At 41.6% G+C, this 19,581-nt stretch overlaps 1 protein-coding gene across 6 annotated transcripts in view; it reads left to right on the top strand.

Moving 5' to 3' along the window:
• mlphb (melanophilin b) overlaps window positions 1-17,800 on the top strand; it is a 33,806-nt gene extending 16,006 nt beyond the window's left edge. For 3 of the 6 annotated variants that reach the window (XM_064310473.1, XM_064310475.1, XM_064310474.1), the window contains exons 5-16: window positions 384-425; window positions 1,164-1,225; window positions 3,628-3,720; window positions 6,509-6,683; window positions 7,757-7,962; window positions 11,003-11,086; window positions 12,043-12,285; window positions 13,790-13,951; window positions 14,703-14,774; window positions 15,354-15,402; window positions 15,943-16,037; window positions 16,417-17,800. In XM_064310473.1, coding sequence (XP_064166543.1) covers window positions 384-425; window positions 1,164-1,225; window positions 3,628-3,720; window positions 6,509-6,683; window positions 7,757-7,962; window positions 11,003-11,086; window positions 12,043-12,285; window positions 13,790-13,951; window positions 14,703-14,774; window positions 15,354-15,402; window positions 15,943-16,037; window positions 16,417-16,443 — 1,310 coding nt within the window. In that variant the 3' untranslated portion in view covers window positions 16,444-17,800. The remainder of the gene's footprint in view (window positions 1-383; window positions 426-1,163; window positions 1,226-3,627; window positions 3,721-6,508; window positions 6,684-7,756; window positions 7,963-11,002; window positions 11,087-12,042; window positions 12,286-13,789; window positions 13,952-14,702; window positions 14,775-15,353; window positions 15,403-15,942; window positions 16,038-16,416) is intronic. The other 3 variants (XM_064310477.1, XM_064310478.1, XM_064310476.1) reach the window with 3 other exon arrangements.
• Window positions 17,801-19,581: the final 1,781 nt, after the last annotated feature.

The following is a 19,581-nucleotide window of genomic DNA, read 5'->3' as shown; positions in this document are numbered from 1 at the left end:
TTCCAAGCATTGCTTTCTCAATTTTATCATCCCTCTTTCATCATCCCAAACAAATAAAATCCTTGCTCTCCACCCCCACCAGGTCTGTGGTGTCTGGATCTAATCACCCATGTGGATGTTATATGAAAACTACTAAAATTGTATTATTATTGTTAGTATTATTATTTTTATTATTACTATTTAGTAGTAGTAGTAGTAGTAGTAGTAGTAGTAGTAGTACAATTAGTAAAATGTACAATGGTCTGTAGAAAGTGGAGTTCTGTGCCTCCCTCCTGTGCTGGTAATGTGTTAATGTGTTATTGAACGGAGTATGTCTTTGATATACGACCGTGAGTGCTTGAGCTGCTTTTAATGGGCTTGTGCGTTCTTGCTCACTCTCCCAGGTCCCCGTGATGAAGACACGCACAGCATGCCTGACGTGCTTGGTGAGTACAGGCCGCAGATCACAGATCCGGGGGATGGTCAGGGAGCGAGTGGAACCAAGGGGAGGTCTGCACATGTCTGAATTTACATTCACAGAGGACAGTGTTCTCTGGAAGCAATTCTGTACCCTATACTTTTCTTGTTCAGTTTGTTTGGGGCAATTGCTTTGCCATAATTTGGTTTTCTTGCACAAAGTATTTGGAATTGGTCCCATGAGAAAAAACTTTTTTTTTTGTTGGTCAAACCTCTTCAGGGTTCCCATAAGCTAAATATCACAATCGGGCCACTCAGACGGTGGTGGAGCAACTACCCCCCTCCACACCCCCACACCCCTCAAGATCTGTTGAAAGCTATTCTCTGAGCACTCGGTACTTGCCTTAAAAAGTCAATAAAAAGTAAAACTCAATTCATAAATCATAATCAAATGTGCAGAAGAACTGAGAGTGACATGAGCCAATCAGACTAGGTTACAGACAAACAACCATGGCTAAATAATCCATGACAAACCTTGAGAAAAAGGGGGGGAAAAACACAAGCTCGTTCCCATTAAGTTTACCCAAAAAGAGCATCTGATTGGCTGCCATGCCGATTGTTACACAATCATTTACTCTGAAGAAGAGCTGTAGATCATTAGGGGAAAGAAAAGTGACAAAGAGGCTAACAAATATGTGCAAAGTGAAAGGAGTTTTTGCCGTGGATGTGTGAATGCTCTTTAATGCAGTCTTCCTTTTCTTCCACAGGTGCGTACGATGGCCATGACGAGGACCACATTGACGCTTCAGACGGGCAGAGATACAGGCTGGTAAAAAAGAAAGAAATGAAAACACCCCTCCTTTTCAGAAACCTCTTTCAGCCTAGTCAACACATCAGCCTTGCATCTTCATTGTCTTTTGACCATGCGCTGGAAAGGGATGTTATTCATCTGATGCTGATTTATTCAGTTCAGAAACCCCACGGCTTCCATTAGGAATCCTGACGAATTAGGAGCAACCGTCTGCTAATGGTGTGGAGTGTTTTTTATCTAGCTCCCATGCTTTTACAATGCTCAGTGGGATTAGGGTGCATGTTTCTCTGTGAGTGTGGGCCTACTAAAAATACCAGCCCTTATTTTCAACATCCAAGCTCTGTGTCACACCCACGCTGAAAAAAAATATCACGTCAGTGCAGTACGTTTCCTCAGCAGCATCTCAGCAGTAAAGCAAACAAGTTGGAAACACACTATCAAGTAGGCTTAGGGTGTGCACAGAAGTGCACACAGCTGTACTGATGACCAAAATGGGATTGGGGGAAAAAGGGTGGATGGATTCTATTTAAACTCCTCAAGCAGCTTCGACAGCCTGTGTTCAGCTCCTTTTATTTTAATAAATCTTCACAATGAACAGGAAGCCGACAGGAAGAGGGCTCAAACAAATGCTCAGATTGTTTTGTTTAGTTGAATGCGCCTCTGGTGAGCACCCGTAGCCATTTGCAAAGCCCCTCGTGTTCCAGTTCACATCCGACTAATTCTTAGAAATTATCTTCATAACCGACTCAGAGTTTGGGGCTGTTTCAGCTCCTTCTGAAGTAATAGTACATCTATCTTCTGCCAGGAAATGTTGCAAGTCTTGGAAATAAGTATTTACATAAGTCTGTGTCACTGGAGCCTTTAGCCGCTCGGGTGTGGCTTGCCAGCTCAATTCATTAGATCAAGGAAAAGTTAACATCTTCATTAGGCTCCCATATTAGCATGATTATGGTTATACAGTATGTCTTGTTACACAAATGTTCCGATTACATTGGTTTTGATGGGGGCATACAGTAAAACACTGCTTTCTCTCATAAATATATAATAGGTCTGTTGTAGAGGTAGATACACCAAGCCCACAGAATAACAGAAAGTATGATGCAGGCTCTGTAGGAGGAGGTCAACAACTTAACACACTGCCCCGTGTCAAACTTCTCCTTCAGAAAGTGCCCCCTGGTGGTGTACTACAGGTCACTCACAGAAGTTACAAAACTGCATAAGTATGATATGAGTATAGCTTCATGTTATTTTAATTATCATTCAGTTCTTTGGTAGAAGCTCTCATCCAAGGCAAATTGAAAGGCTTTCATGGAAAGATGCTGACAATGCAATTTATTCTGGCAGGACTATCCCATATTGCAAAACATTTTTTTCAGTGACTGCTTAATGCATAATGATTGTCCAAGATCTCTTTGCCAAAATCTGTGCCTGTGTGAGTGCATTTGGCAATACTGACCCTGTGTGACTGTACTTCTGCTTGTTGAGATTGCCCTCATCACTTCTTTGAAACCTAATCTTCAAGAGCCGAGGTTAGTTTAAACTGATTGTTCCACCAAATTTTAGTTTAAGGGAAAAAAACATGCTTGGTAAAATGGTTAAAATCATAAGGCATATGCAATATACTATGACAGAATTGGGTACAGTACAGTGTTGACGCTTTCATATATGTAATTTGTATATTGTCCAAATTGGTATGTTTGAGGTCCCTGCATCAGAAATGGTTATATTACCTTAGATGACTGGGCCCAGTGTATCATTTTAACACTGTCTAAAATGTCCTGGTGTAAAAAAATTTTGATTCAACATGGTCAACATTCAAAGGTACAGTATTTCTTGGTTATTCAAATGTGGACATAGATTTTCTATTCTGATGTGGCCCGTGAGCAGGCCATATTTATACTTGATATACGTAAATGTCTGTGCATCCAACAACAAGTTTTCTATTCTGATTTGGACCATGAACAGGCCATATTTGTACTTAATATTATGTCTGCTTAACCATCAACCGCTTCTGCAATGCCACATATTCTCATTTATGTATAACAGGTTAGAGTCAGTTCCATTTCAACCACTCCTGAGTCAATTCAGGAAATTAATTTAAATTCAGTTAATTAGTTGAAAAACCTTCATAGAAAATTATTGGCACTTTTTGATCTGTGAATTGAATTTCAGTTAGATTTTTATTCCCTGAATCCACCCAATTGAAATTGAATTAAGCCCCAAATTTTATGCATGGCATGTCATGGCTTGTGTATTATTTATAAATCCCTGCATGTACCTACATGTAAACCTTGCCTTGGCTCCTGAGTGTTAGAGTTTCAGGGCCGTCAGTGGGTTTCTGCAGCACGGACGTAGTCCAAATGGGGCCCCAATCAGCTTTGTTCCCTGGTGACTGTGTCTCTGTCTCAATGCCCTTTAAGATACGAAAGACCAAGCGTCTGCTTTCCGTTCACCCCCTCGATTTCGATCTGGACAATGAGTACGCCACTCACTCTCGCCGCCAGTCCCTTCAGGTACCGGCCACACAAGGCCTAATCCCTCCGCTAACCCCTCCCCTACCCCCTCCCTCTCTATCCCATCAGACAGAGGAACCAAAGAATGTTGGCTCAGCTCACTCTGTACCTTAGGGGAAATGTAACTGCATTGTTGGGCAAGGGATTTACAACTCGTTCCAGGAGAGTCCGTGTGTACACTGATTTTTATTACAACCAATTATTCTGGCTTGCATTTCCAAACAGCTGTACACACCCGTGTTGGTTCTGACCAGACAACAGCAAAACCTTCTCACCTAGAACACACGTGAGGTCTATAGCTGTAGCTCACACCTTTATTCACAATTGTATATATGTATGTCAGATGGAATATATGATTTGGCTGTTTCAGTGAATCAAAAACATGAGTTGGCATGAAATCCTAAACAGAACAGCTGATGTCATGCATCGCTGCCATAGAGACAGGATGGCAGGCCTCCAGAAATTGAGTATGACAAAGTGGATGATGCCTATCTGTTTGCCTAGCCTTGCAATCTCGTTGATTGTGTTCTGAGTAAAAGAGATTGACGTACAGTACCCTCTGGAAATAAGGCGAAGAGAATCAAGTGCTTGCTTCTTCAATTTAAGACAAAAGCTAATCAACAGGCAATCTCCAGGAAAAAAAATGTTTGAAGGAGGCAGGCCAAGCTCACGGGCCAGCAACTGGGAGTGAAACTGCTTGTGTGCCTTAATGCATTCTGAGTGTGAGGAGCTGCTAATGAAATCCAGCATATGAATTTCTCAGGACAGCACTTCAGAGCACATTCCATCTGGCTTTTTTTTTTCCTGTGGATTTCAGGAGAACCTCATTCTGAGATGTTGACCTGTAAGTGAACCCTAGGGATGAGCTACATACAATCTTTTCAGTTCCTCTGTTTTTCCCTAATGCTGAGAAGGAGGCTAAACCTGATATAATATTGAGTAGTAATGAATCAGTGCTAAACGTGTTTTTTGCAGGACTGAATTCCATTGTTGGGCAGTAGCAAAGCTGCTAGTTTAACTACATCTTCCATTAGCATGGTGGTAGCATCACTATTTTCCATATCAAATAGCTTTTCGGTAGTGAAGCTTTTTTATTGATCAAGCAGCCTAGTAGCATCCACAAAAAATATATTTGTTTCATTTTCCCAAGTATTTCCCAGACTCAAACACAAAAATAATAATTTTATTCAGCGATACAGTGTGACGGTCAAGTCATGCAGAACTTTCAAAAACAAATTTTTTGCCAGCTACACTACTCAAACCTTAAGTATCCACCCAGCCCAGTTAAGCAGAAACAAAAACTTTTTTTTCACTTGTCTTTTCAGGACTAATTCTGAATCAGCATTCTGAGCTGATGCATATCAAGGCTATGCAGACAGCGCCACAGTGCTGATCAGGAATCAGTCCTTAAAGACAAGTGGAAAAATATCTACCAGCAATAACGCAAAAAGACTCGTACTTATTAGACCAATTTGTTTAAGTGGCAATTTATATATAAATGTATTTATTTACCTCAAATACTACATTTGGCATGAAGTATCTTCAGTGTAGCAAATTAATTTTGCCATGTAGCGTGTTGCATGTCCTGCTAAATTCCTCTAAGCAATGCCTTTCATGCAGCTGAGTTATGTTTTTTTGTAAGTAATCGGTAGCTTAGCTTGCTACATTTCCCAAGTAGCTTGCCCAACACTGCTGAAGTTTATGTATCTTAATGTCAGTATGCTAGAGTATTTAATCCTGAACACCCTTCCAACTGGTAATTTGGTATTGTTAATTACTGTAAATTTCTGTCTGGTGATACTGACATGTGACACCAGCATGTATTTTGGACCAAAACCACTAAAAAGGTACTTAAGGTGAAAAAGAAAGATGTGTTTGAAGTCCTCCCATACACTTCTTTTCAAAACCTGACCTGCTGCTGTTGTGGGCATTACTATGGCAACCGGCAACCACCCACCCCCCTGCCCATCGGCGCTGAGAGCGGTGGAGTCTTTTGTACCACTCTTGAAGATGCTATCAGGTTTCACCTCCACAACAACATCTAATGCATTCCCCCTCTTTCTTTGCATGTGTTTTAAATTCACCCTCACAGCCCACCCCCATTGCTTTCAGCCACAAACCACGTCACCTTCACCCACCACCACCCTCACCTGCGATACAACACTGAAACTCTGATTGTTTACCTTTTGATAACAATTATTTATTATATATTGCACTGTATATATACACACACGCACACACACACACAAACACACAGAAGAGTTTCATGTGTTTTCCCTCTGACAAACACAAGTGGATGAAGGAACCATGGGAAAAACATGGCCGCCTATTCCAGAAAGCTTCTGTAGAAGGCAGGTCATTTAGGCGGCTTTGCAGTGCTCAGTACTTTAATTTGACACGTGACAATAGAGCTCTGGAGTGGTACCAGCCACACCGCCCTGTGATCAGTGCGTCACAGGGTAACACAGCTAAATTCCAGAACATTTGGTGTCCAGATCATCTACTTTCCCTTTTTTTTACCCCATAAAAACCTGGCCATCAAACTCTCACACGCTCACACATTAGTGAGAACAGGCGACAGCATATTCCCTGACCTTGTCTCTCCTTTCCCTCTCCGGTTTGCTCTTTAACCTGCAATTCTGCTTTCAGCTGTAACGCATGCCGTGATTCACAATGCCTGAGGACGCTTGGCGAATGTGCTGGGAAAAAGTATTTTCTGGCGTGGCCATGGCAGGCCAGCTGTGCATTGTGGGAAGATTCTGTGTGTAGAGTGCTCTTGTTCCCACAGTACCCGGGAAGCCTGGAGGGCATGACCCGGCGCAGGTCGATGATGGCGGAGGCCGATGTGGCGTCCGTGTTCCAGCAGATCCTGGAAGAGCAGGCCGGTCACGACCGCCAGTTCAACACGGAGGTGCACCTGCACGTCCATCGCCGCAAGAGTCTGGAAAAAGCCTCACGCTCTGGTGAGGATCACATGACCTGCACACTGTCACATGGGATGTACTGTACACACATACGCACCTCCACATGGGATGTACATGCTTAAATACAAGCCTTCTCATTGGGCATACATGCTTAAAAATCATATATATACACACTGACTGAAACACACATAAACACATGTAAACACATACATATCCATAAACACACGCTGATAGAAATGCACATACACACACAAAACCACACGCATGAACAGGAATACAAAATACACACAAATAAACACATATATACAAACACATAAATCAACATGTGCAAATGACCACAAATATGTATAAACACAGACACGTGCACACGATCACACACGCACTCAAATACAGTCGCTAAATTATTATTTCCTGCCCATCTGGTTGAAGCTGAAATGCACATTTACTTGCAAAGCTAAATGGGTCATCCTGACCTATTTTCAGTGACTGATTGAGTATCTCTTCATCAGTTTAACACAGTGTCACTTTCTCTCATTAGTTATTCCCTTGTCTGAGTGAGCATGGTTAGCAAGTGTACTGGTACCTCTTTGGGCCCCTGCTTATCTCTCCTAAATGCTGGGAGCATAAGATGGACAGGGAGAGAGGAATGTTGGAGCTGGTTTAGATAAGATGGCTTCAGTTTTTGTTCCCCTAGTTTGTTCTTTTAGCTGTTTTTAAACAGATTCTCTATAGCAACCAGATGGTCGTTTGGTTGCTATAGATGCATTTCTGCCATCCTTTCTACTTCATTACTGTAGTAGGATTGTGCTTGGTCTTACCCCTCACTGAATATTTTCACTGAAGATCTGTAAAATGGAAACATCTCTGCTTTGACGGTCAGAGAGACGGCTTTCAGTAGTGCACACAATTCTATGGTTCTGGCCCCTACAATCCTCTCTTGTTCTTATGGTTACAGCAGCAGTGACTCACCTGGGCATCAAACACATGACCTACGGGTAACCTACTAGTTACTAGTAGCCTACAAGCTCAATCCGTTATCTATCACTCCTGAAGAAAGATGATTAAAATCCAGATTTTGCTACCATCCTCGTCCTCTCCTGTCCCCTCCTCAGATGATGGGCAGTTCAGTGAGCACAGGATGATGCGCTCACGCTCCCTGTCCAAGATCATCCCCCCCAACGGCCCACAGCGCCACTACTACCATGACATGGACTCCTCCGAAGAAGAGGAGGGCCAGCGGGCCCCCCTCTACCAGTTGCCCCCCCGCCGCCGAAGCCACGCCTCCTCCCAGGAGAACGTCCACCAGGCCCCGCCCCAGGTACGTGCGGCTGTGTGGTAGAGCATCTGTAATGACCACCTTGAGTGAGGGTCTCAGATTAAAATAGCATCCCGGAACGCTCTCTCCTACAGAACAGTGTCCCCATCAGTGCACAGTTTTCTGCATGGTCTGAAAGGAAGACCACCCTCTATTATTATTATTATTATTATTATTACCAGTGTTTTTAAGTTACGTTTATTCATTTTGTCCTTTATTAGCTACTTTGTAAAAAAAAAAAGTTACAGCGCAGCTAAAAGAAACATTCATGCTAAATGGGTTTGGTGTTGATTGTGTTGTTGTGTCTCTGGGTCATGCTTTAGTTCTGGTGGAATGATGTACGGACACTTAAGGAGAGATGAATGATTAGAAAATAATTGAAATACTTATCTCCACTTTTCACTTTAGTTCTTTGTTATATTGTTAATTTATTTTGATTTTTGGGTCCTCCTGTTAAAATGAACCTTGTGCAAGGCCTGAATAAAATCCTCTCATTTCCTGCAGAATAGCTAATACAGGCAGTAAGGTTATAATTATGGTTTTCATTGTAAATGTTTTCTGAAAATTAATACAATTTTGAGAGCCCACTTCACAGACAACAAGCTATTCAATAATAAGCATCTGTATGTTTCTTACTTCATAAATTAAGGAGTACTGGGGCATAGCAAGGAGGTGACTCATTCATTTGTGATTTCTATCCCTATAATCATGCAATTACTTGTTGTGGTTGTAGAAAACATATTGTTTCATTGCTTGAATAAGTTTTATTTCACTATGGGGTAAAACTGATTGTTACCCACCTTGCAATCCAGAGCATATTCATGTATATGTAAAAGAATGTGTGTCTGTGTGTGTGTGTGCGCACGCGTGTGTGTGTGTATTGTATTCACACTTTATTTATGAGTAAAATATGGATTGGGGCATGAAGCAGAAAAGCAACCTCAGATACATTTGACTTTCTTTGATTCCTGACATGGGTGGAGCATCCTGAACCATAAAAGAACCTCTGGACTTCAGCTGAGTTCCAAATCTAGGTCTCCCACACAACCCCAGCCCACCCCCCACCCCCACCCCCACCCACACCCCTACCTTCTTCTCCAAAACTGAGCTCTGAAGCAATGCCTCCTGGGATTCAGATGTTGGCAGTGGTGGAGACAGCTGTTAGATCAGTCTGGGTGCATTCTCTCTTGTCTGATGAGGAGGAGTGGATAGGAAGGGGGGATTGGGCCAGATGTCTTTACAGTAAGATGTTTCTGTTCATCTGTGTCTGGCCACTGTACAGTACAGTGTGGCTTGTGTCTGTCACTCTGTCTATCAGGTTGGGTATTATTTCTGTGACTCCTGTCTTTGTGGGTCTACATTTCAAGCCCTTCCATGTTGTTTTATAATGGCCATGTTTTTCCGCTGCTTAGCAACCAAGAAGTTCCAGCAGGGCCAAAGACCATGACACAAAGAGGAGGCTTAGCTGGCTCAGGAATAGTGTTTTTGAGACAAATATGCAGCAGCTGCAGGGTTGTCAGTGGATTTGAAAACACAAGCTTGAAAGAATAATTCACAGGAATACCAAGCTTTTTGCCAAAATGTCTTTGTGCTTGCTGGAGTTCATGTTTCAGTGACCTTGACTAGAGCTAAACAGTAGATGTAAAACAACCCCTTGATATCAAACATCCGCCACCATTTTTCACTACTTGAATTCCTTTTCGACCAGCATTCTTCTGCCAACATCAAACCCAACCAATCCACATATCTTTTTGAGAAATAAAATTATTACTTGTTTAAAAACACTTTTTTCTCTGAGCATTTGTAGTAGTATAATATATAGCTCATTACCTATCTTGTTTATTTTAGCCCTTTTTTGGTCATCTTTATTTGGAGTTCACTTTATGTCAGCCAAACTGTGAAGAAGTGTGCATAGCGTTGATCCAGAGAAAATCAGGCCCTATACTGCACATTCTGTGCTAATGCATGTTAAATCCACGTAGTCTTCACCTCCATCTTGATGTCATGTTAAATACATTTTCTGTCTTGGCCTATAATATATTGCTTTCAAACATTTTACTGTCTATTAAAACACCAATATAAATCAATCAACCGGTCTTGCAAAACTTTTCAGAGATAATAAATCTGTTGTGGTAGGAAACGAGAGAAAAAGCGGCTTGATTAATATCAGCCATAAGCACAATTTTGCAGGGGTGATATTTCTCATTCCATGGTCTATTAATAAGTAGTAGGGAATTGATGTTCCTGAAAAGTGATTTTCCAACTGACAGTTAAAACTTTCAAAAGTTCTCTAGTTCTTTTAAAAGGAACATCAGTTCTACAGTCAGGGAATAAAAGCCAGCTGTTTCCATGCTATGAAGGTAAGTTTAATCAACGACACACTGCAGCAGTTATACCACTGCTTTGTGGGGTGCAATTCTTCCATGTGATACTTATTATGACATGTGTGGATAAAAGGAAATGGGGAAGATCGGTTTTCCTGCATTCTGTGTTGTTCCTGCTCATCTCTTTCTCTCTCCAAAATTGTAATTCAGTGGACATGCTGTAAATGCTTTCTAAATTGATCAATGGTGTTTGGATATTCCTCTCTCACTCTCTCTCTGTCTCTCTCTCTGTGTGACAGGAACTTGTTCAGGATGTGTAACACTTTGGATTCCAATTATTTGTTCAGTCAAAACAGCTTCCCAGTGATCAGCTGAAAAAGCTTCTATAATAATATCTGTATATTCTGTAATTCTGCCTTGTTGACAGCGTTAGTGATATGCTTATAGTGTGAAACTTTTTCATTCGCTTTTTACATAGATATATTTGACCATTAAAATTTAGTTTCTGGTTACCAGTTAAAAGAAGCTAATGTAAAGATTGGTACTCGGAAACTCATACATTATACTTTGTAAGAAATAATAATGATGAAGAAATGCAAAGGCCTCTCTCTCTCACAGCGTTCTGAGGTAGTCTTTCCTTCTTGGTTGTGGGCCTCACTGTTTTTCTCTTTCTGTCTTTTGTTCCTTCCTTCCTTGCCTCCCCATTGGCTCTGCTATAGATCAATGAGTTGAACAAGCGCATGTCTGCCATTGAAAGCCTTCTTAATCGCCTGGAGCAGAAAATGACCATACCACCAGAGCAGGTAAAAGCCCAGGATTACCAATGACAACTGCGTCACACTGTATTGGGCCTTCTTACGTAGTTAGAAGCTCACTGATGAATGCATTGCAACTCATTATGCATAGAGATTGTGAATGGGTACTCAGGAGGCAATAAGCTTCAATAATAAGCCTTGCAGTGATGATGTTTAGCCAACATTAGCACAAGTTAGTAAATGTTCTATAAAGAATGAGCAATGGGTGACCAGATAAAATACCATAAAGGAATGTAGAGAAGTATAATGTGGTTATATATTTTCATTTTTGCCTTATTCTCAAGTTTACCAGTGGTTTAAAAATCATTGTTTAAAAATTTTACTTCAGGGTTGATATTGCTGTTGATATTTCTATGTGGGGGGAAAAGTCAAATGGTAGTTGCATCAAAAAGAGCCTCTCAGTGTTTTCTGGAGGCAACATTTCAGCCATTTTCCTCATCTTAAATCACAGAGTGGGGCAGAGAGGAAGGAATGTCTTTTCTGGTTCAGCAGCAGAGCAAATCCATGAGTTTTTTTAATTTACCAGCCCAGACGAACACAATTAAAATTGCCTCTGATGCTCAGTGCATAAAGAAAATATTTATATATTTTTTGTCTCCAGTTTCAACTCTTCCCTTGCACAGAAAAGGTGACGCATTGTTTTAAGCTGGCACTCGTACTATTTAACTTTACATTATTTATTTTCTTGGCAGCCGTCCTCATGCAAGGCAACCTATATTACACATTATATTTCACACAGTTTTCCATTTATGCAGCTGGATTTTAACTCAAGGGTACAACAGCAGTGCCCCACCTGGGAGTCAAGCCTCACAACTTCTGGTTAAAAGCCTGGAGTGGTCCTTAACCATTGGTCCCAGGGGTGGCCTGGCCCAAACGGTGCCTGGGCCATGTCCCTCCCCCTGCCCTGACTGTTGACCCCGCCTTGATCCTGTTCTCTTCCGCAGCCTGCCAGTCTGTCAGAGGCAGAGCTGGAGGAGAGGAAACTGAGGAGGAAGCTGGACGAGCTGACGGGCAACATCAGCGACAAGGGTCTCTCGTCTGACGATGAGGAAGCCAAGAAGGCCCCGGGGCCCAAGGAGACCCCAGCAAAGAGTGCTGCTCAGGGGAATGCGCTCCCCACCGGGCCCCCTCTCCAGCCAGCCATTCTGAGCTCGTCCAGCGATGAGCTTCCATCTGAAGCACAAAAGGTGAGTGCTGTCCCCTGCCCCAGCATCACGGTGATATCCTCTCATCAGAAGTCAAACAGGATTTCCCAAAATCGCTACTGCAGTTTGTGCTTCACATCTATATTCTCTAACCAGGAATTCATTCCTTTTGTAATACATTTTCAAAGACCATTTATCCCCTCTCCCCTCTGCTTCATTAGTTCCACTCAGAAAAATTCCATATGCCCGCCACCTACCAGTTGCTATCAGTCAGTTCTCTTCTGATTGGTGTTTGCTACCTCCTGGAGTACTGTGTAGAGTGTAGGATTTAAAGTAATGTGTAGTTCTCGTGCAAGCACAACAGAGGAGTGCACACACTTCAGTACGTCCCTGGGTGCCGGTAGGACAGCATGTCTTCAAAAATAAAATTCATACTGGACAGGGAAAATAGCCAAAAACTAAATAAATTACATTCTACATTACAATCATTTTGCAGATGCTCTTATTGGACTTACAGAAGTCATTGTATTCTCAAGAATAGAAATTCTTGAGAATACAAAAAAAAAAAAAATGCATTTTGGGTCTGGAAAGACAAAATGGCTGTCTCTGTCCCCAATAAAATACTTAATAGTATCTCAAAATAATTTGGCTTTCAATCGATTGGTGTGTTCTGAGTTGCACTTGGATGAAAGCAGACGCTTTTCTGACAGGGAAAGTAAGCAGGTGACCGTGCGGTGATGCCCTATGAAAACCGAATGAATTGCGGTGCATCCCATGGTCATGAAAATCTGCACAAATGAATGAGGCTCTGTCTGTCTCTAAAGAATCTGCATTTAGAGCATCCTATTCACTCCTCTCCAGAAAGCTTGCTGAATAGTCACTTTGCAAAGGACTCATCCTATTACTTTGGAACAGAAGGCCTGAGAGAAGTTGTTGTCTTAATGGGCTTGTTTTCCTACCTGGATTAAAGAACACCCTATTGATTTTTTCACGGTTAGGTTTTTAAAAGGAAAAAAAAGAGCAAATATAGCAAGCAATGAGAAAAAACTGAGTGCCCACCCCATAAAAAGGTTTTAATGCCTTTTTGCCATTAAAAAACTGTGAGCAGTATTTTTTTATATGAATATTTAACAACTTGTATTATTTTAATATTAAAAAGTAAAATAAGTAATCTTTAAAAAATAATATTCAAATATAAAGTCTTGAATTTGAATGCTACAAGTATTTGAATATGATATTATAACATTATTTTATTTAAGTACATTTGTAATATGCATCACATATCATTTATAATAATGATATTATTATATTGGCTTTAGGGATGTGTCAGGTTCAAAATGGACTCAGCTTGAGGGTTATGGTCTCAGATCCCACCACGGAGCGGATTTGCCTTCACACTTGACAATTAACTTGAATTTTTTTCGGAAACACAAATGTGTAATTTGCAGTAAATAGGGTCACCCTATAATCAATGGGACATTGAAGTTGATGTGACATGTCCAGGTGGGAGTGTGCTTTGAGCTGGCCTGCCCCCTCTCTGTTGAAGGTCTGTACATCAGCGGGCAAGCCCTACACCCTGGAGAAGAAGCAGAGAGCACTGGGCGAGGCCACTAAGAGTGCCTACAGTGGTACCACTGACTCCGAGCTGTCCGAGCTGGAGGACAAGGTGGCTTGGGCAGCTGCGAAGGTCCACAACACAGAGAGTGAGGTAAAGAAGCGGGGCCTCCCTACCCTGCGCATAGCCGTTAGTGATGCGCAGGCTGGCTGAAAACCTGCGGAGTAGTCTATTTTATGTAGCATATAGGCTATTATGTGGGCGTATTTCCCAGTGAGAAATAATGGTTTTATGCAGGTGCAGATTTCCAAATTGGATTAAATTATTAGGTCGGGTGCAGAATACAGTTTTGGGAAAAAGGGACTTATCCAAATTTTAAATTGAATGAACAGCATATAGCAAGCATACAGCATGTAGCAAACCAAAATTTACTCTTTACTAAAAAATCTAAACCAGTCAAAATTCACACAGAAGCTTGCAATGCATGTGCATGTCTGTGAGAGCAAGAGTGTGTGTGTGCCTGTGTGCACGTGTGTGAGTGCACATACTGGTTTTTTCTCCAGTGTCTGCTCTTAATTTCTTCATTAGAGCAGTTGTTAAATCATTAAATGGTATTAGCTTGGCTGTATTTAAATTAAAACCATGCATTGCAGAAGATAAATGCACATTTTACTGCTTTGGGAAAGGCTGAACTAATTACACTGGCTACGGCAAACCCAGAGTAATTGTTCAGAAATACAAAGCAGGACACATGCACATATACACTCACTTACATGCACTGGCTCTCCTGGAATTGAACGTACAGGAAGTGGCTGAAGGCGGTGACTGACTACACCAGTCGGCCACTGGAGGTAAACCTCACTAGCTTTCCCATTAAAGCCTTCGTTCTTTCTGTTTCTCGTAGGTGTCAGACATAGAGAACCGGATCGCTGCTCTGAGTGCTGCTGGGATGTCTGTAGAGAAGTCCAAGAAGAGGGTGAGTTCAGGGCTGTGGGGAAGTCCTTCACCACCTTTCCTGACGCCTCCTTCACTTTCAGTGGATTTGTGACTCTTCCTTTGATGTTTTAGTACCTCAGCTGAAGTGAGTTTTGAAGTGAGCTAGGAAAAAAGGCCCGAAAGGTGCTCCAAACAACTTTTGTTTTTTTAATTTTGCGGCACTAAATCCACCTCTACCCCGTAAACACACACTCACACACACACACACACACTGTCTGGAAAGCGACTGTACAGTTGTGCCAGTGGAGCAGTTACATAGGAAGTACCACACAAAAAAACTCTTGAACTGCTCTGCTTGAGTCTGTTTTCCCCTCAGTTTTACCAAAGAGGCTTAATCACATCTAATGTAACCACACATGAATACTCCAAAGTATTCTTCTTGTGGTGATGCAAATAGTAAAGACAAAGTGCTAAAAAAAAATATGTTTGGTGCAATCTAGTTGTGTTCCCTGGAACTTGTGATGACGTGTGATGAATGGTAACTATTTACATGCCTCTCCTCACTGGTTGTAGTTTGTGTGTCCTGTCCTCATTCCAGTGTCTTTACCTGTCTTTTCAGCCATCAGGACCACACCAGAGAAGAAAGGCACCACATGACTTCCCTTTGAGTAAGTCCCGAAGTGCTTACACACTGGCTCCTAGTAACACCACATCCTTCATTTATGTGTAAACAGGCAGCCTGTAGAACTAAAGTTACAGGGTAAGTAAGGAAAGATGTGGCTGGCTGCACATGCTGTCAACATTCCTCTGGATTATGTGGTAATGAGTCAGAATTCTTCTGAAACATTGCAGAAGGAGAAACGTCTCATGTTGATATTAATCCTTAGCGTTTCCTGTTCCTCTGAGTATTAGGCACTTTCATCCTGGGAATCTGGGATTTTAACAATATGAAGAAGGCTTGACAGAAGAACTGATGTAAACATTTAATAGACAAGATCAAGAAATGTAAAAATAGATATGACACGTGGTATTTACAGTGTAAAGCATGAATTCATTTTGAGCTGATTTGGTGCATAGAAAATAGGGCTGGTCATTATTTTGGCTGTCTTGAGTGTCGGGGTGGGCAGGGGTGCACACAACCCCACCAGCTGAGGGGTCAGTGTGGAATAGAGCCTCGTATCAGATTGCACTGAATGATCTCCCCCCAGGACAAGCTGATCTGTTCATGCGAAATTCCATCTACCGAGGTTCTCTGACCCAAAGGAACCCGGTGGCCAAAGACAAGCCTAAAGCAACCAGCGCGGTAGGGGCTCTGACATCACAACGATTCGTGGACCGTGATAGGCTGGGTGGTGTCTGTGTCTGTGATGACGTGGCCGTTTATTGGTGGCTGGTGGCGGGAGTTCCCGTTGTGCATTGGCGCAGATCACGCTTTGCGGCGGTCTTTCCTTCTTCAAGTGTCCCTAACTCTTTCCCCATCCTGTGGAACCTCAGTTCTTGCTTGTCGTAAACTCTTCCTCATTGAAGATGATTTTAGAGTCCTACTCTCTTTACACACCAATCCTGCCATTCCTTACTCTTATGGGGCTGATGCAGTTACTGGAAACGTGAAGAAATAAATCATTTAAGTTTCCAGATATGTCTTGTAATTGTAATTGTAATTATTTCTTTCCCTCCACCAGAAACCGGTATTGGCTCAGGCTCTGTGAGGAAACAGACAATGATGTGAGTGACCCTTGCTCTCCTGCAAGGACACATATCCCCAGTACCAACAGAAGAGCCATGAAGCAACCTACAGCCTCTCTCTGACCAGCTGGCTGGACACAGGACCTCCTTTTCCCAACAAGGAGCCATCCAATTTATTACAGTTAGGCATATTGCTGTGGAGTCTTTAAACATGTAAACGATTGAATGTCTAGACCTGAAATTCTATAGCCATTGTTTTATGCGTCATTGTACAGTCAGACAGGTAAGCCAGGTTGAGACTGTATTCAAGGTATTACATACTCACTGATGCTGCACAGTCAAATGATCTTTAATTTCTGAAATGCCATCCCTTTTCCTCAGTCACCTATGTCAGCCAATCCTTATACTATAAAGATAAGTGAAGATGTGTATGCAGCATTAATTCAGGAACATTCTAATTCTAATTCTTATTTTTATTACATACATGTTAGATCATTACCTCCATCTAGATTTATGGTATATACATTTCTCCCAGATTTAACTGGCGCAGTAGTGCAGTGGGTTGCATTGTTGCCTCACAGTAAGAAGGTCTATGGTTCCAATCTCGGTTGAGCATTTCTGTGTGGATCTTTAATTCCTTGTGTTTCCTCCGGGCAGGTTAGTGGTTAGGCTAATTTGAGAGTCTAAATTGTGACCTAATATGTGTGAGTGAGTGGTGTGCATGCTCGGAGATGGACTGGCAAACTGTCCAGGCTCTCACCCAATGCATGCTGGGATAGGCTCCAGCACCTCCTGCAACCAATAAACGGGGATAGATAATGGTGAATTATGTATAAAGCAGCTTACAAAGAAGACCCTTTGTAACTGAATTAGCCCTGCCATGCATTACTCCTCTTCCAAATACCTGGTGTGTTTCCAGCTGTGTTAAAGTTACGACAATAATAGTAAATATGTAGCTTGCTAGCATTATCTTTCCCTTTTTTGATGTTTCATAAAAATGTTTGATGGTGATGTTAGGTTTTCACATCCTAAGGGGGTTTTATGTTAATTGGATCATGAAGATATTTAATTATATGTGCAGTAAATCCTCAGGATCAAATCCTTCTTAAGTTATTTGCTTGGTACCTGCTGCTGGCTTCCTGCGCAAGAACACTTGAAAGCATTCACTCCCGTCAAACTGTTATTCCGTACTGAAGGTCTGCGCGGTCTGCAGCCACCCTGCCTTTTGCTCATCAACTCCCAAGCTCGCATTTGTTTATGACAGTGTTCAGGTTACTGACCCTTTTTCATGTAATAACTGCTGTTCAAACTGTGGTGATAAGTAGATTTGTGTTATGTCTCATTTGTCAGTTGATCTTGTTTTTTTTTTGTTTGTTTTTTTTTTTTAAATCTGGGGCTAAAAACATCAGCGTGCTGAAGTTAGCAAAAATGTTTAGTTTTGCCCGCTCAGCTTTCATTGGCATAGTACAATAATCAATTTAGAGTCATATTTTATTTAATTCTTGCTAGTTTAAGAGCTGACTAATCTGCTTCCCAATTCAGGATGGCATTGATGTACATTTAAATAATATATTCCTCTGTATTATGAATATTTATATATAGATTGTACCTGAAAAGCTCATCAAAATGTATGATTTTAGATTTTTTCCTTGTCTCCAGTTCCCTTTTCATTTAGCTTTCAGTTAAAAGCTGTAAACAGAATGATGTTGCAGTGACTAGCCATATTTTAAATTTATTAGTGAGTAACTGAATCCACTCCTTTATCTATTCTCGTCTCAGGCCGATCTTCAATACAGTGGCCTGTAAAAGAGCAATGTCTGCTTGTGTTTGTTAATTAATGTTTATGTCCCAAGGTTGGATTGTATGAATAAAAAGATTAACGCAAAAGCTGTTTTAGTTTTTTTAAATGTTTTATGTATTCAAAAATGTATTCCAGGTTTGAGGTAGGCAAAGTCATATATCTTGGTGAGATCATACAGTAAGCTTATGTTTCAGTCAACTTGCAGGTTACCCTTGCTTTGATCCCAGTGAGGGTGCTGACTCATATGAGGTTGATAACTGTAGCTCCTAAATCGTTGCTGAAAGCTATTGTTCTTAACAGATTAAATGTGCTGGTTTTACACCTCAAAAATGGGATTGATTGGATTCAGCTGCGCAAGGCCCACATAAATTAAATGAAATACAGCACAACACCATTGACAAGTTGAAAGTTGATATTTTTCTTAATACCAAAGGTTTATCAGAGCTATTGTTGAAACCAATAAGCTCCATATTGAGGACATCATTAATATCCACAATGGGACATGTCTATAATTGCAAGTGAGCGTCTTTGTGAAGTATTCATCAACTGAAGTATAGCCCTACAAACTCATGTTACCAAGCAGACCTCTTGCATTCACTGTATGATGAGGCAGTCTGTGGCATATTCACTTATTGGTGCCAGACCAGAAATAATCTTGTCATGTTGATAAATGGAGTTACTTTCAATTTAAATACAAGACAACTAGAATGATAGAAGGGGCACAGTGTTTGTTCGTCTTATAAATACATAAGAGATCTGTGGTGCCTTATGCTTAATGATGTTCAGTTCCTTCAGAAGAGCTGAGGAAAGAATACAATGCATCCCCAGACCTAAGACCCCTCCACAGCAAGAGCTGATTGAAATTTGGCTTGGCCAGATATCCACGGACCCAAAGGAGTCAGGGACACCCCAATATAAGTCCCTCATGTTCTTTTCCCTCTGCCACTTCATTACTCTGTGCCATTGACAGTATGGCCGTTGCATTACACAGCCTTCCCAGTCACAGTGTGTCTGGTTGAAGCAAGATGTGCACACACAGATGCACATGCATGCAGCACAGGCACACGTGTGAACACACACACACACACCCACGTGCACACCCCGCAGGTGGTGGAAGAACGCTCAACAGTAGAATGAAACTTGAATCACTCACAGATCCTCTCCTCTTTCACTACCTCCTCCTCACCACCTCTTCAATGTTCATTCCATGTTCTGTTCATTCCACTAATAATCAGTATTGATTAGGATTCTAAACCTTGAATGTCATTCGCTCAGTACTGACACAATGCTTAAATGTGTTTTAATCACAGTGGAGAACTACTGTCTTTCACGCAGTGGCCTCTTGACTGAAACGCCTTTG

The sequence above is a fragment of the Anguilla rostrata genome, chromosome 15, assembly GCF_018555375.3.
Source record: "Anguilla rostrata isolate EN2019 chromosome 15, ASM1855537v3, whole genome shotgun sequence".
NCBI lineage: Eukaryota > Metazoa > Chordata > Actinopteri > Anguilliformes > Anguillidae > Anguilla > Anguilla rostrata.
This window is presented reverse-complemented; position numbering and strand designations above follow the sequence as displayed.